The 16,503-nt window shown below is 37.7% G+C and overlaps 3 protein-coding genes across 6 annotated transcripts; all 3 read left to right on the top strand.

Annotated features, from left to right (window-relative positions):
• The first annotated feature begins 19 nt into the window (after positions 1-19).
• Positions 20-1,609, top strand: LOC107601478 (complement C1q tumor necrosis factor-related protein 2-like). 2 transcript variants are annotated; one of them, XM_016293660.1, is made up of 3 exons: positions 20-129; positions 392-648; positions 914-1,609. In XM_016293660.1, the coding sequence occupies exons 2-3, from the start codon at positions 405-407 to the stop codon at positions 1,510-1,512; spliced, it is 843 nt and encodes a 280-aa protein (XP_016149146.1). In that variant the 5' UTR covers positions 20-129; positions 392-404; the 3' UTR covers positions 1,513-1,609. The 2 variants fall into 2 exon arrangements, with proteins under 2 accessions (XP_016149146.1, XP_016149145.1); XM_016293659.1 differs by having other exon boundaries at positions 336-648.
• Positions 1,610-2,507: 898 nt separating this feature from the next.
• Positions 2,508-4,097, top strand: LOC107601477 (complement C1q tumor necrosis factor-related protein 2-like). Of its 2 annotated transcripts, none has more exons than XM_016293658.1 (3): positions 2,508-2,617; positions 2,880-3,136; positions 3,402-4,097. In XM_016293658.1, the coding sequence occupies exons 2-3, from the start codon at positions 2,893-2,895 to the stop codon at positions 3,998-4,000; spliced, it is 843 nt and encodes a 280-aa protein (XP_016149144.1). In that variant the 5' UTR covers positions 2,508-2,617; positions 2,880-2,892; the 3' UTR covers positions 4,001-4,097. The 2 variants fall into 2 exon arrangements, with proteins under 2 accessions (XP_016149144.1, XP_016149143.1); XM_016293657.1 differs by having other exon boundaries at positions 2,824-3,136.
• A 6,105-nt stretch (positions 4,098-10,202) lies between these two features.
• On the top strand, positions 10,203-15,853 carry LOC107601501 (nocturnin-like). 2 transcript variants are annotated; one of them, XM_016293713.1, is made up of 3 exons: positions 10,203-10,217; positions 13,362-13,626; positions 14,870-15,853. In XM_016293713.1, exons 1-3 carry the CDS (start codon positions 10,209-10,211, stop codon positions 15,754-15,756), a joined length of 1,161 nt encoding a protein of 386 aa, XP_016149199.1. In that variant the 5' UTR covers positions 10,203-10,208; the 3' UTR covers positions 15,757-15,853. The 2 variants fall into 2 exon arrangements, with proteins under 2 accessions (XP_016149199.1, XP_016149200.1); XM_016293714.1 differs by lacking the exons at positions 10,203-10,217; positions 13,362-13,626 and adding an exon at positions 14,323-14,694.
• The last annotated feature ends 650 nt before the right edge of the window (positions 15,854-16,503 follow it).

Raw genomic sequence — 16,503 nt, 5'->3', positions numbered from 1 at the left:
CAAAGTTGTGTGGAGGACATGTAAGATACAAATCGATTCACAATCTTGTTTATATTCTCCATTTTTGACTTTGCCAAAAGAGCTGCTGGACTCTCTACTTTGCATTGCAACGCCAAACTCATTTCTCTGGTGAGGATTTTTTTCTAATGCATGCTTTAAATGTGTTGTATAATTGTGTTCTGTGGTCTGTTACTTACATTTACTACCTAAATAAAACGGTTCACCAATAGGCCTAAGTCAAGTTATAACCTGCATTATTCACAACCTGCATGTACTGTATATAATGTGATTTATGGTGCTTATTTCTGTGAATGACTCTGTATATGTATATACAGGAAATCCATGGAAATTCCCTACAACAAAAATCTGGCCCCATCTGCTCTGTTTGCAGGCACAGCTGCATCATGCATCAGTTACTGGCGGTTTGCCTGCTGTCTCTTTTCTCTTTGCTGACTGCAGACTCGTCCAAGAAGGGACGCAACTTCACTATCCATTCATCACAGCTTAGCTGCAGTTTGCCAGGCCCTCAGGGTCCTCCAGGGAGTCCAGGTGCAGCAGGTCCCAGTGGTAACGTAGGCAAGATGGGGATGCCAGGTGTTGATGGCCAGGATGGGAAGGATGGTGACAGGGGAGAGAGGGGAGAGAGAGGTAAAGCATATGAACATGTCTGTTGCGGTTATAACGCCATTAATGAAAAATAACATTCAAAGTATTAAAATATATGTTATTTCTATTGAATATTAAAGTATGTTGTCATTTTAAAAATATTTTTATATGAAATCACATTTGGACAAACAATGAAAATAAAATGGGTGAGTTGTTTCATAATACATGATAAAACCTGTCTGCAAAATAAATAAATACAAATTTAAAGACACTAAAGACATTTGTGAATTTTATTCTCAAATGTCAGGTGAACAGGGTCGTCCTGGGAACCCTGGAAAATATGGACCACAAGGACGCACAGGACTTGTTGGGAAGGCAGGGCCACGGGGCCTTAAGGGGGTGCGAGGGGCACCTGGTGTGTCTGGAGTTCCTGGGATAAAAGGAGAGATGGGAGATGTGGGGGAAACGGGCGCTGCCGGAGGCTGTGACTGTGGAGTAGAGGCACGATCCGCTTTCTCAGTAGCGGTAACCAAGAGCTATCCCAAGGAACGCACGCCCATTCGTTTTAACCGGATTTTAGTGAACGAGGGTAACCATTACAATGTCACCAGTGGCAAGTTTAACTGTGCGATTCCTGGTGTGTATTACTTCACATATGACATTACGTTGGCTAACAAGCATCTGGCAATCGGGCTTGTCCACAATGGCCAGTACAAGATCAAAACATTTGACGCCAACACAGGAAACTATGACGTGGCCTCAGGATCAACAATACTTAGACTGCAAAAAGGAGACCAGGTCTGGCTTCAGATCTTTTATTCAGAACAAAATGGACTGTTTTTTGATCCATTCTGGACTGACAGTCTTTTCACAGGATTTCTCATTTTTGCTGATCAGGCTGCTTGAAATGAGGTGAAGACCAATTCTGGATCATCCTGATTGAACGTTTTATTTGTTTTGTATACATTTTACAAAAAGGCCCCAATAACCTGCTTACAAATATTTTATATGAAAATGTAAATATTACATTTAGAAAATTTTAAAAAATGCTATAACATTGCCGTATATAAATAATACTAAAATAACACTGCTCATCAGATTTGTTAGAGAATAAAATGTAATATTTTAATTGAATAAATGCCTTTTACATAATAGTCCAGGTGATATGTTCACTTTTTCATAAAAGCATGAAACTTGGTGTACAGATTAGGGCCCTGAACATTTTCAGAAATGGAGCCATGGCAAAAACACCTCGTGGTTGCCACGGCGACCATTTTACTTTCCACCATAACCAAATTATGTATTTTGTGTCATATATCCTGAACCAAACATGACAACACAGAAAAGTCTATGTCTACCCCTATGTTTTGATGGTCAATGATTACAATGATACCATATAAACAAACATAAACTGTTCAGGTGAAGAGTTAATGGTGAAATCAGCAATGTGAGAAGGAAATAACTGAGCATCAGAGTACAGGGTAACCATACGTGCCATTTTCCCAGGACGCGTCCTGGCCAGGATTTCTATATTGCCTAAAATATCTAGGTTTTGGCTTTGTTTGCGTGTGCAGACCGATCGGTGTATGACATCAAAATACCATACAGACGGTTCCTTATGCTTTCAAACTGCTCTCGAGGTACTTTGATGTCATACACTGATCGGTCTGGCACTGCAATTCGCTTTGGATAAGAGCGTCTGCTAAATGCATAAATTATAATAATATAAAGCTGTTTTTTTTAATTGATTTGTGGGCTGCAGAACTACAGTATAACAGTCTGACTGAATTTTCAAATAAATCCCCACCCCCAGTTTGTTCAATTACATCATGGATGAGCTATCTGGCAGAGCACGTCAGTGCAAAAACTGGGTGGATGCTTGCAAAGTTGTGTGGAGGACATGTAAGATACAAATCGATTCACAATCTTGTTTATATTCTCCATTTTTGACTTTGCCAAAAGAGCTGCTGGACTCTCTACTTTGCATTGCAACGCCAAACTCATTTCTCTGGTGAGGATTTTTTTCTAATGCATGCTTTAAATGTGTTGTATAATTGTGTTCTGTGGTCTGTTACTTACATTTACTACCTAAATAAAACGGTTCACCAATAGGCCTAAGTCAAGTTATAACCTGCATTATTCACAACCTGCATGTACTGTATATAATGTGATTTATGGTGCTTATTTCTGTGAATGACTCTGTATATGTATATACAGGAAATCCATGGAAATTCCCTACAACAAAAATCTGGCCCCATCTGCTCTGTTTGCAGGCACAGCTGCATCATGCATCAGTTACTGGCGGTTTGCCTGCTGTCTCTTTTCTCTTTGCTGACTGCAGACTCGTCCAAGAAGGGACGCAACTTCACTATCCATTCATCACAGCTTAGCTGCAGTTTGCCAGGCCCTCAGGGTCCTCCAGGGAGTCCAGGTGCAGCAGGTCCCAGTGGTAACGTAGGCAAGATGGGGATGCCAGGTGTTGATGGCCAGGATGGGAAGGATGGTGACAGGGGAGAGAGGGGAGAGAGAGGTAAAGCATATGAACATGTCTGTTGCGGTTATAACGCCATTAATGAAAAATAACATTCAAAGTATTAAAATATATGTTATTTCTATTGAATATTAAAGTATGTTGTCATTTTAAAAATATTTTTATATGAAATCACATTTGGACAAACAATGAAAATAAAATGGGTGAGTTGTTTCATAATACATGATAAAACCTGTCTGCAAAATAAATAAATACAAATTTAAAGACACTAAAGACATTTGTGAATTTTATTCTCAAATGTCAGGTGAACAGGGTCGTCCTGGGAACCCTGGAAAATATGGACCACAAGGACGCACAGGACTTGTTGGGAAGGCAGGGCCACGGGGCCTTAAGGGGGTGCGAGGGGCACCTGGTGTGTCTGGAGTTCCTGGGATAAAAGGAGAGATGGGAGATGTGGGGGAAACGGGCGCTGCCGGAGGCTGTGACTGTGGAGTAGAGGCACGATCCGCTTTCTCAGTAGCGGTAACCAAGAGCTATCCCAAGGAACGCACGCCCATTCGTTTTAACCGGATTTTAGTGAACGAGGGTAACCATTACAATGTCACCAGTGGCAAGTTTAACTGTGCGATTCCTGGTGTGTATTACTTCACATATGACATTACGTTGGCTAACAAGCATCTGGCAATCGGGCTTGTCCACAATGGCCAGTACAAGATCAAAACATTTGACGCCAACACAGGAAACTATGACGTGGCCTCAGGATCAACAATACTTAGACTGCAAAAAGGAGACCAGGTCTGGCTTCAGATCTTTTATTCAGAACAAAATGGACTGTTTTTTGATCCATTCTGGACTGACAGTCTTTTCACAGGATTTCTCATTTTTGCTGATCAGGCTGCTTGAAATGAGGTGAAGACCAATTCTGGATCATCCTGATTGAACGTTTTATTTGTTTTGTATACATTTTACAAAAAGGCCCCAATAACCTGCTTACAAATATTTTATATGAAAATGTAAATATTACATTTAGAAAATTTTAAAAAATGCTATAACATTGCCGTATATAAATAATACTAAAATAACACTGCTCATCAGATTTGTTAGAGAATAAAATGTAATATTTTAATTGAATAAATGCCTTTTACATAATAGTCCAGGTGATATGTTCACTTTTTCATAAAAGCATGAAACTTGGTGTACAGATTAGGGCCCTGAACATTTTCAGAAATGGAGCCATGGCAAAAACACCTCGTGGTTGCCACGGCGACCATTTTACTTTCCACCATAACCAAATTATGTATTTTGTGTCATATATCCTGAACCAAACATGACAACACAGAAAAGTCTATGTCTACCCCTATGTTTTGATGGTCAATGATTACAATGATACCATATAAACAAACATAAACTGTTCAGGTGAAGAGTTAATGGTGAAATCAGCAATGTGAGAAGGAAATAACTGAGCATCAGAGTACAGGGTAACCATACGTGCCATTTTCCCAGGACGCGTCCTGGCCAGGATTTCTATATTGCCTAAAATATCTAGGTTTTGGCTTTGTTTGCGTGTGCAGACCGATCGGTGTATGACATCAAAATACCATACAGACGGTTCCTTATGCTTTCAAACTGCTCTCGAGGTACTTTGATGTCATACACTGATCGGTCTGCACTCGCAAACAAAGCCAAAACCTAGATATTTTTGGCAATATAGAAATCCTGGCCAGGACGCGTCACAGGCTCAATAACTGCTCTACACTTATGTGTAAATAGTGGTTTTACCCATTAACCTATATTGATTAGATGATTACAGCAGCATGATTGGCTGCTATTTTTGGACAAAATTATACTTAGAAAGGAGGGTTTCACAGATCTCCAGTTACAGCATGTTTCAACAAGACAAGGTCTACTAAACCTTTGAACTGTAATAGAATACAAGATTAGATTATGTGAATAGTAAATAAACAATAGAAATAGGGGGGAAATCATTAACAGAACAGTCTTGTAGAAGATCAAAGGTCAACATAGTGTAAAACGTGGCTAAGCCCCTTGAGGTAAAAGGTTTTTCTGATTATTAGGGGCCTAAGACTGAGGTCAAAGTTGCAAAATACTTGTAGTGAGAAAGTAGTTTTCCATAATTTATAAGGAATCAATTCTGCCTGTGTAATTCTGCCTGTTCAGTCATTGATGTCTCTAATGGGCTAGAGTATTTCTTATACCAGGAGTAGAAATACTAGAAAATCATGTCACCAAATATGGAATATGCGCTTGAGCTCGGAAAACCTTACAATGTACGTCAATGACGACGAAATATTCTACTTTTCATACGTTCGACTCTAATTGGCGGGAGAAGCACCAAGCCCCTCCCATTGTCCGGATTTTACTTCAGAAAAGCACGGGGGTGTCCTTTGGCAGTAGGACTAAACCATTCACTGTTGTGTAGGTGAATATCGCGTTACAACATGTTGCTATTTTGTATTTTTCCATATACGTTTTGGATTTGTTTGAAGTGTTGAAATCCCAAATACAGTCGTAATATTTCATATAGAGAATAACTTAATATATTATGTAATTTTATTCGTGCATATAAACCTAATCTACTGAACTCCCCTATCAAGATATAGTTCACGTTTCACCCTGGAAAATATGATGACACTTATACCGGCTTTTTTTTCCATATAGTGAAAAGACAACGAAACATGCCTAAGTAGTGTCCAAAATGGCTTTTACAAGTGTTATATAGGTTTGTAAACTTATTTCTTCCTTAGCCATACATAAAGCCATAGTTTGGGTTATCAGTTTAAACTGCGGTTCGAAGGACTGTCAAGTTCAACCGAAGAAGAACAATGTATCCGGCCCGGCGATGTTCATCGCTGCTTCACCGAGAACTGGCCGCAGGCTGTCTCTCATTACTGGGGACACATCCAAAGAAATCCGGTCCGCTGAAGAAAAGCAGCCTTCCGAGTTCACGACTCTTCCACACCAGCGTAACGTTAGTTCATCCTCCTCCAACCAGGTCCAACTCATCACCCGCTCTGCTCGGTTCTTTACAAGGTAATTTAAGATTTCCTCACATATTCTTTTGCCTTACTAAGATCATGGTTGTGTCTTAAAACCAAGTTGAGCTCTTTACCTAGACAGTAACGTTAGGTGCCTCAACGTTTTGAGACAGTCTTCGAGTCAAATTAAGTTTTTAGTGTTTCACGTGGTACAGTGTGAGAGGATTGAGGATAATCTTAGGAGACAGGTCACATAAATCACATAAAGAATGTGATCATATCACTTAGGGTGTCGCTCGTGCTGTAACAGATGGCTCGTGCACAGTAAGAGGGAGAGTGATGACTTGTGTCATTCACCCTGAGGTGTGGAAACATATCGCAGTTTCCCATAGCAAATCCCCAATAACTGTGTTGTTTGATTTTGTTTATGATCTTTATTCAGATGCATTTGTTCAATTTGTTTTTATTAATTTTTTAATTCTCAAACATATCTGTTACTAAAAAGCAGTAGCCTATTATTTTAGTAATATTTATAGTATTACAGTATTTATTTAGAATTAGCTTTATATTTTTATTTTTCATTTTAATTTACGTTATGTGCATTTGTCATTCTTTAGTTAAAAAAAAAACTTTCTATTCAGCTTTAATTTATTTTTATTTCAGCTTTAGTAATTTTACTACTTTAACTAAAATGGTATTCATTTATTTGTCAAGGCATCATTTCTAATTTACGTGTAAGCCTTTCATCTAATATTTATATTTTATTTCAGTTATTACCAAAAATGATTGATAAGTTTTAGTTTTAGTTAGGAACAACCAAACTGCTAGAGTCTTTAGAATTTCATACTGTTTTGTCTTGAGAAAATGTTACAGTTTTGAAGGAAGTGATCATTTAATATATAATTTTGTTACATTATTATATTTTGTGTTTCTTATTATTGTTTGCTTGAGTTAGTTTGGTGTTCTCTACTTAGATCTATTCTAGTGTGCCTTAAAGGTAACTTGATAGTCCTGCTAAAGGTCAGTGAACAGTACACCCTTTGAACAGCCCCCTAACGGTTCAGTCCCCAAACTGAACCGTTTTTCTATGTTATCTGATTTAGACATGCTCTCTCATAGATTTACCAACTCGTCCTCTGCATCATCTGTGCAGTTGCTTTGTAGCACATTCAGAAAGGACAGAATGTTGATGGATGTGCCTGTGATCAGCTAATGAAAAGATGGAAAGCGACAAACACACTTTAAACCAAAAAGTGACGTGACATGTGACATGTGGCCAAGTATGGTGACCCATACTTGGAATTAGTGCTCTGCATTTAACCCGTCCAAAGTGCACACACACAGCAGTGAACACACACACACCGTGAACACACACCCGGAGCAGTGGGCAGCCATTTATGCTGCGGTGCCCGGGGAGCAGTTTGGGGGTTTGGTGCCTTGCTCAAGGGCACCTCAGTCGTGGTATTGAAGGTGGGAGAGAGCGCTGTACATTGACTCCTCCCACCTACAATGCAACTTGTACGAGACTCGAACCCGCAACTTTTGGGTGTTTTAGCGAACAGATAAAACTCTGTACAGTGGAAGTGATTTCAGCTCTGTGTGAACAAATCCCCTGTAGGACTGCTCTTGTGTAAGGAATTTGACCTGGAGCAGGACAAGGTCTGGGAACCATCATGTTATCTAAGTTGGACTCAATAAGCAAAAAAAGCAGCTCCAGTAATTGCTGGGGTATTAACAGTGAAGGACTAGTATTTTGCTGATTGTAGATTGTAAAATTTGGATTTATAATATTTCCCCCCCATCCCCAAGACAATGTAAGTACTGAAGTAAATGCCTACAAATATATATCCATAGAAAGGATGTAACCAAGTATTTAATATTGACATGGTCCAAGGGTAGAATTTGTAAAAATCTTATACTGAAAAATCCATAATAATTAGGCACAATTTTCAGGTTATAGTTGGTGTGCATCATCTTCACACCTAATGAGGTTGTCAGCATTTCTCTTAATCAGAGAATAGCTTTGTACTATTTGGTCACTAATTCTCACATGTGATAGTTTTACCAAGCCTATAATGTTACATCTCCAGATTAAAGTATGTATACAAGTCAGAACAGGCAAATATGAAGTTTCGCTTCATAAACTTCTGTGTCAAATGAAGTGCTAAATGTCAGAGCTTGGGGAGAGAGTTCAGCAATGTGCATCAGTTGTGTAATAAGGCTTTATAATCTCATGCTCCAAAATTGACTATTTATTTTTGTTTGTTGTTTTTGGGTGATACTAAAGAACTAAATGTTAAATGTTCTTTAACATTTAGTTCTTTAGTTATTAATACATCATTTTTGATAACAATAAACAACATTTCTTACAGCATTTGTAAGTTTAACCCTATTGTAAAGAGTTGAAAAATTGTTAGCTTTATTACATTCCAGACTAATAAGCCACACTGTCTTCCTCAAACTATATGTTAAATTAGGGCTGAAGTGTTCTCTTCACTGTGCATAACCGTGTGTGTGCACATGTATGCGCTGGCAGGATTCGAGTCCCTCTCGTGATTTTTCATTGTTCAGAATGAATGGTAGGGGAAGCACAGACACACTGGTTCATTCAGGATCAGGAACCCCTTTGTGCAGGAACACGTACACAGATACAAACACTATCACATCCGCAGCCCCCAGAATCTTCACATACGAAAGTGTAAGAGCTCAATGGGTGAATGCTAGTGTTCTCTCTGTCTGTCATACACTAACCTACTGACCGGACACTGGATCAGCACTGGATTAGTCGTGCACTCCCTCAAAGTCAAAGAGAAGAGGATTGTGCCTTTAGTTGACCTGCATCGGAGACATTCAGGGGAAAAGGATATAATTAAGAGGTATTTTTGAAAGAGATATGTGATTCTAAGTTTTTTAGATGGGTTTAAGACCTAAATGTTTGAGAAAATGACCATACGGGCCATAGACCCTGAATAGTCATTGATTTAGTTGCAGTAGATGTCTAGAGATGGTGAGTTTAAACTTAGACAAGATGACAAATATGATACAAGAGTTGCATGTGACTTATAAATCTGGTTGGTTTAAATTGTATGGGTGCTGTGTGGTTTAAATGATTACTAAGCAATGACCATGAACAGCCAGGAGTATTCAGCACTTGACCTTTAATAAATAGAAAATCTTTACTTGTCAGTTATTAGATTCTGCTTTTTCAATTTAACGAAGACATAACCAAACACAAATATAAAGAGAGAGAGGCTGGATGCAGAGTTCTTGGATGTATTGGATGTAGTATTCTTGAGGAGGTATAGGAGACGACGGAAGTGGAACAAGATGGAATCTGATGATATGCGTAAGACTAATAAATCAAAGCTGTGTGTCTGGCATAAACATTTAAGTCAAAATTTAAATGATCAGAATTACTCCTACAATATATAAATGTGTGTTTGTTTAAATGTTCATTTTATTTACACTAACATTCACATACGAAAGTGTAAGAGCTCAATGGGTGAATGCTAGTGTTCTCTCTGTCTGTCATACACTAACCTACTGACCGGACACTGGATTAGTCGTGCACTCCCTCAAAGTCAAAGAGAAGAGGATTGTGCCTTTAGTTGACCTGCATCGGAGACATTCAGTGGAAAAGGATATAATTAAGAGGTATTTTTGAAAGAGATATGTGATTCTAAGTTTTTTAGATGGGTTTAAGACCTAAATGTTTGAGAAAATGACCATACGGGCCATAGACCCTGAATAGTCATTGATTTAGTTGCAGTAGATGTCTAGAGATGGTGAGTTTAAACTTAGACAAGATGACAAATATGATACAAGAGTTGCATGTGACTTATAAATCTGGTTGGTTTAAATTGTATGGGTGCTGTGTGGTTTAAATGATTACTAAGCAATGACCATGAACAGCCAGGAGTATTCAGCACTTGACCTTTAATAAATAGAAAAACTTTACTTGTCAGTTATTAGATTCTGCTTTTTCAATTTAACAAAGACATAACCAAACACAAATATAAAGAGAGAGAGGCTGGATGCAGAGTTCTTGGATGTATTGGATGTAGTATTCTTGAGGAGGTATAGGAGACAACGGAAGTGGAACAAGATGGAATCTGATGATATGCGTAAGACTAATAAATCAAAGCTGTGTGTCTGGCATAAACATTTAAGTCAAAATTTAAATGATCAGAATTACTCCTACAATATATAAATGTGTGTTTGTTTAAATGTTCATTTTATTTACACTAACATTCAAATGTTTGGATCAATAAATATTGTGAAATAGTATTACAATTTAAAATAACTGTTTTCTATTTTAATATATTTTAAAATATATATTTATTTCTGTGATAGCAACGCTGAATTTTCAGCAGACATTAGTCTTCAGTGTCACATGATCCTTCAGAAATCATTCTAATATGCTGATTTGCATTTATTTTCATTTTCTTCTTTTATTTATTTATTTATTTCCTTTCAAGAGGGAAAATACAAACAGAGACTCGGACAAACATACTTTCTCAGAAAGAAAGAGAAAAAAAATACATACTGTACATATTAATGTTACAATTCTGAAATGGTGTCATTACAGAGTATGTATGTCCTCAATCTTGAAAACCAATTTCTCAAATGTTACATGTGAATTATATTTTCCTCCTCTTAACAGCAAGTCTATACAATAGAACACGAGGAGCTATTCCTTACAACTCATACAAAAGATTGCCTTAAAAAACGGTTGAAATTCAAGAAAAATCTGGGCGTACTGGTTTAATATATTCCATCCATTTATTCCAAATTAGAAAAAAATCTTCCATTCTTAATGAAAAAGATATATACATATATATTGTGTATTATATCAGTTCATTCCTCAATTGTGGGTGACTCTGGTTTTAACCATTTTTTAGTAATTACTTTTTTACTAGCTGCCAGAAGGATTAACAACAGTTTCTTATCCTTATTGTTCCACTCATCTAGGGCAAAATTACCCAAGTTTAGAGATTCTCAAGTAAAAGCAATCTCTTTCTTTAAAACAGCTTCCAAGTTCCTTTTAATCTCTTGCCAATACGGGGTAAGTTTTAGACATAACCAAAAAATATGATAATTTTTTCTTTGATGGTGTGATAAAGAACCTTATAACATTCTTCCAACAAAATTCTCTCCACATGGCTTGTAGCTTTCCATTGTGTTTTACAACTTTTCCTCAATCCTCATTCGAAATATTCAAATTTCCTTTCATTTTCCATTTGTCTCTAACATATAAAGTGTCTTCGGGTACAGTTTGAAGAAATCCATTATATAATTTTGAAATAATTTGATTACATGTTTGAACCTTGCATACTAATAAGAACACCTTTATTATTCCTGTCTCAGCAATTTTCAATATTTCTGGTTTAATATTACAATCAATATGCCTCACTTGAAGATATCTATAGAAGTCACTTTGATTAAGCCCATATTTTCCTTTCAGCGATTCAAAGCCCTTGTTAAAAAATGTGTAATAATTTGAAATTCCTAGCTTAGCCCAGATTCGGAATCGGTCATCTATTCTGTTTGGGACAAAATAAAGGCGCACCATCTTAATATTCTTGATGCATCTTCCAAACCACCAATTTTCTTTGTTTGATGCCAAATTTTAAATAATAAATTGATCCATGGGTTTGTTTCCTTAATCATTCTCATTCTTAGTTTGTTAACTGTCAGCAATAAGGGCTGCTAACGTGGACTCTTCCATCATTCCAAATCACTTTTATTTTCATTTTCAATGTTGTAAACAGTTGTGCTGCTTAATATTTTTGTTGAAACCATTTTTTTGCAACATATCTTTATTTATGATAAATGTATTGCCTCCTCCTTTCTTAATTTCTTTAAAAAAAAAGTTTGAACATTAATGTAAATGTAAGATTAAGATGACAGGAATGCAAAATTTGCTGCCATGGTGCTACTGGTTTTGGTTGTTGCTAATGTGTTCTGAGGTGTTTTAGTATATTGTTGTGCAGTTGCTAGAATATGAGTTATCTGTTACTATTATGAGTAATATGAGTTACAATATGAGTTGTCATTCATGTCTAGGACAAGTTAGTATAAGGTTTACATTCACCAAGTATAAGCAATAGTAATGGTGATTCTAGTGCAAACAGCACTAATAAAGGTTCCTGTTTCCCTGTCCACAAGGAGATTAGTGTTTCCTGCAGAACAGTTTGTTCTCGTTGTGTCTGTGAGTGTGGCCGAGTTGTCATGATAGACAGTACACAGCAGTTTCCATGGCTGCAGTTAACCCATTGTCTGTTAACATGATGAATAATTTACATAGTGGTAAACTAGCATACAAGTCTTTGTACCCATCAAGGTTTGAGAGGCTAGTGAGGTTAATTAAAAAGAATGTTAATAGGTGATTCATATCTGGTTAAACCTCTTCTAAAGACTCAAAACAAGTCCAGACAGATGCTGAGGCATAAGAGACATTTCCCTTGTGAACTTATCAGTGCTTTAAAAGAAGTAGTACTTTTCAACATTACACTCACAATACACTGTGAAGTATCAAATAATAGCCAAATAATGTTGTTTCTAGTTTAACTTTTTTTAATTCTACTTTTTTTAGTAATACACATTAACATCAAGTACTTAGACCTAATTAATCTGCACTTTAAATAGCTACCACGTGCTGTCATACTACTGTTTATATTTTCATACACAGTGTGCTGCACCGCTACTATTTATATCTTCATTGGCTGCTGTTTGTTTTGTATAAAGTATGTTGTGTCATCTTTCATACTGTGTACTATATACAAGTGACAGCAGTTTGTAGAATACACAATCATTTCACCTGGTGAACAGCAACAGCAGAAATTAAAGTAAGGTGTAATCAGACAATATAATTAAAAGAGGCATGAAGTAGATAAATATAATGACTTTTTTAAGAAAAAAAAACCTGAAGGCATATATGGCTTCAAATCTTGTGTATTTTACACGCAGCTTTTATGTTCTCATTTGATTTTATGTGCAATATTTTTTTAATTAATTTGTGACACTACAGGAATATTAAAGTGAACTGCAAAAAGGGTAAAATGTTTTAAAAACCTTTTCTGTTTTGACTTGCCATACACACACACACACACACATACATCCTTTACTTCATACTATACTAAGATTTTATGTTAATAAACATTCATCAATCATTATGAATCTGTAAAGTTTTATAAAAATTTCTACAACTATACCAGAGTGTGTATTCCTGTTTTGTGATATATGTGTGTGTGTGTGTGTGTGCGCAGTGTGTCAGATGGAGCAGCAGTAGTGGCAGCAGCAGACTCTTCAGTACTCTGGCCCAGACTCTGAGCAGTGCTGCGCTGGAAGACTCACATGTGGATTCTGACGACTACGAGTATGAGCAGGCTGACCCGGACGCTCTGTTGCGTGAATGCGAGGCGGTTTTGAAGAACCGGCCTCCTCGGATGCACCGAGACTTTGTTATGACCAGAGCCTGCTCACTGCAGAACACACCCATCCGCATCATGCAGTGGAACATCTTAGCGCAAGGTACAGAGTCTGTCTGCTTATGTCAAGTATTTGATTCATAGTTGATTCACAGGAGGTAACTGAAATCAGAGGTGTTATGCTTTTTAATGCCACCAGCTTCCTAAAAGGCAGCTATATATTTGCATGTGTAAAGACTCATTTATACTGTGTGAGAAATATGTGTAAAAAAAAGTAAATAATATGCTTTTATATTGCCACTGTACTAAAGCCAAAACAAATTATTAAAATATTATCTGAAAATATTGTAAAAAAACAAAAAAACTTTTCTCAAAAAGCATTAAATACATGCTATATATAGCTTTTGAAATTTTGATTTGGGTGACCATACATGCCATTTTTCCCGGACACATCCTGTCCAAGATTTCTATATTGCCTAAAATATCCAGGTTTTGGCTTTGTTTTGCGCTGCACAGACCGATCGGGGTATGACATCAAAGTAATATAGGGAATATAGAAATCCTGGCCAGGATGTGTCCCGGAGAAATAGCACCTATGGTCACCCTAATTTTGATATATTTTCAAATGTAATTTATTCCTGTGATGGCGAAGCTGAATTTTCAACCGCCATTACTCCAGTCTTCAGTGTCACATGATCCTTCATAAATCATTCTAATATGCTGATTTTCTGCTCAACAAACAATTTCTATTATTGTCAGTGTTGAAAACAGTTGTGCTGCTTTATATTTTTGTGATACATTTCAGAACAGGCCAGTGTTAAGAATGTCAATGTGTCACCATAATGGACTTTTTGTTGAGTTTCTCTGTTTCTGTTCTCCTGCCCTGTTTAGTTCCTGTCTCCATAGTTTCTGTTCTTGTCATTAGTTGCCTTGGTTACCTAGTAGTTTCAGGTGTGTCTTGTTAATTTAACCATTATATATACTCCCTGTGTTGTTCAGTTTTCTGCCAGCTATTCGGCGTTCTATTGTTGTGCTATCTTGCGCTAGTGATATTTCTGTTGCGTCCTCGTGAATTTATATTAAAATACTTATTTTGGATATCCCTTCTTTGTCATGCACTTTATAATCAGCACACACGTGACAAGTCTGTTTAGAATGAAAGTCAAATTCTGTAATTATTTGTAAAATTATTGTTTTAAACATATCTCATTCATATTTGAAGCTAATCAATTGTGTTAGGCTCTACATTTTAATTTTTTCAAAATGTATCTTTTGACACCATAATGCTACTATATTGTGCTCAGTACGTGATGTAAACATTCTTAATTTTTCTTGTGTATCTGCAGCTCTGGGCGAAGGCAAGGATGGTTTTGTGCGCTGCCCGATGGAGGCGTTGAACTGGTCAGAGAGGAAGTATCTTATACTGGAAGAGATCCTTACCTACAGGCCAGATGTGCTGTGTCTACAGGAGGTGGACCACTACTTTGACACCTTCCGGCCTGTGCTCGCCAGCTTAGGCTACCAGAGCAGCTTCTGCCCCAAGCCATGCTCCCCCTGCCTGGATGTTCACAATAACAATGGCCCCGATGGCTGCGCTCTGTTTTTCAACCGACGTCGCTTCCAGCTGCTCCACACCGCTCACCTCAGACTCTCTGTCATGATGCTCAAAACCAACCAGGTGGCCGTCGTGGCTACGCTTCGCTGCAGGCTCACAGGTCAAGTCTTCTGCGTGGCAGTAACTCACCTGAAAGCACGGAGCGGCTGGGAGGCGTTTCGTAGTGCACAGGGGGCTCATCTCCTCCAGCAGCTCTGCGACCTAACCACACAGTCGCACCCGGAGATGGATGATGAAAACAGGACTAGGGTTGGGGAAAGCGAAGAGGGTATTCCGTTGGTGGTATGTGGGGATTTTAATGCGGAACCAAGTGAGGAAGTGTACAGGTGCTTTATGACTTCTCCACTGGGGCTAGACAGCGCTTATAAGTGTCTGAGTGAGGACAGGAACACAGAGCCGCCCTACACCAGCTGGAAGATCCGGCCAAGCGGAGAGAGCCGCTCCACGTTAGACTACATTTGGTACTCGGAAAGAGCGTTCCAGGTGGACACTGTGCTGAGGATACCGAACGAAGAGCAGATCGGGCCGGACCGGCTTCCGTCATATCATTATCCTTCTGATCATTTGTCACTGGTGTGTGATTTAAGCTTTAGTCAGCAGCCTCATAGGCTCATGTAGCTGTCAATCATTAGTGCTCATGGCTTTCATCTCCAATATGGATCCAGAATAGTTTAGGAAATTCCTAGTGCATGTGTGTGTGTGTGTGTGTGTGTGTGTGTGTGTGTGTGTGTGTGTGTGTGTGTGTGTGTGTGTGTGTGTGTGTGTGTGTGTCTGAATGTGAGAATGCATTATTGCAAAGAATGTAACTTATCTTATTCACACAAACCTTATTTTTACTTGCTGATGTAGGTCTTAATGCACCTCTGTGCTTACTATCCTTGAAGGAGATTAACTATTATTATACTCTTATTGTTTAAGCAGAGGTTGTGCAATATATTGTAATTTATTAAGTGCTAAAGGATGATCTCAGGAAGATGCACATTATGGATTAAAAGGTTCCACAAGTGGAAAGATGTTTATATTTATAGTGACTGTACTTTTTTCTTTTAGTAACACTGTTTTCCACTGACCAGTAATCCAAATACATCACAGTGTATTTAAATTGTGTGATCTCTCTCTTTAATGACAAGCAAAAGTGGACTGGTTTGAAAAAAAAATCTGCTTTTGATTTCAACTATAAGAATGTATTGGGCTTGTTTCATATTTGCTTACAGGGTAAAGAGTAGAAAAACATGAATTCGATTTCAATCGAAACATCGAGGTTCACGAAACAATGTTTTCCAGTTATTTTCCTATAAATAGCCCATGTCCATCATTTTAGCTTATCTGATATCAACGGCAATCGTTTTATCTTATGTCAGCGTT

Source organism: Sinocyclocheilus grahami, unplaced genomic scaffold, assembly GCF_001515645.1.
Source record: "Sinocyclocheilus grahami isolate Dianchi unplaced genomic scaffold, SAMN03320097.WGS_v1.1 scaffold306.1, whole genome shotgun sequence".
NCBI classification, from domain to species: domain Eukaryota; kingdom Metazoa; phylum Chordata; class Actinopteri; order Cypriniformes; family Cyprinidae; genus Sinocyclocheilus; species Sinocyclocheilus grahami.
Note: the sequence above shows the minus strand (reverse complement) of the source record. Positions and strands in the feature narration are given on the sequence as shown.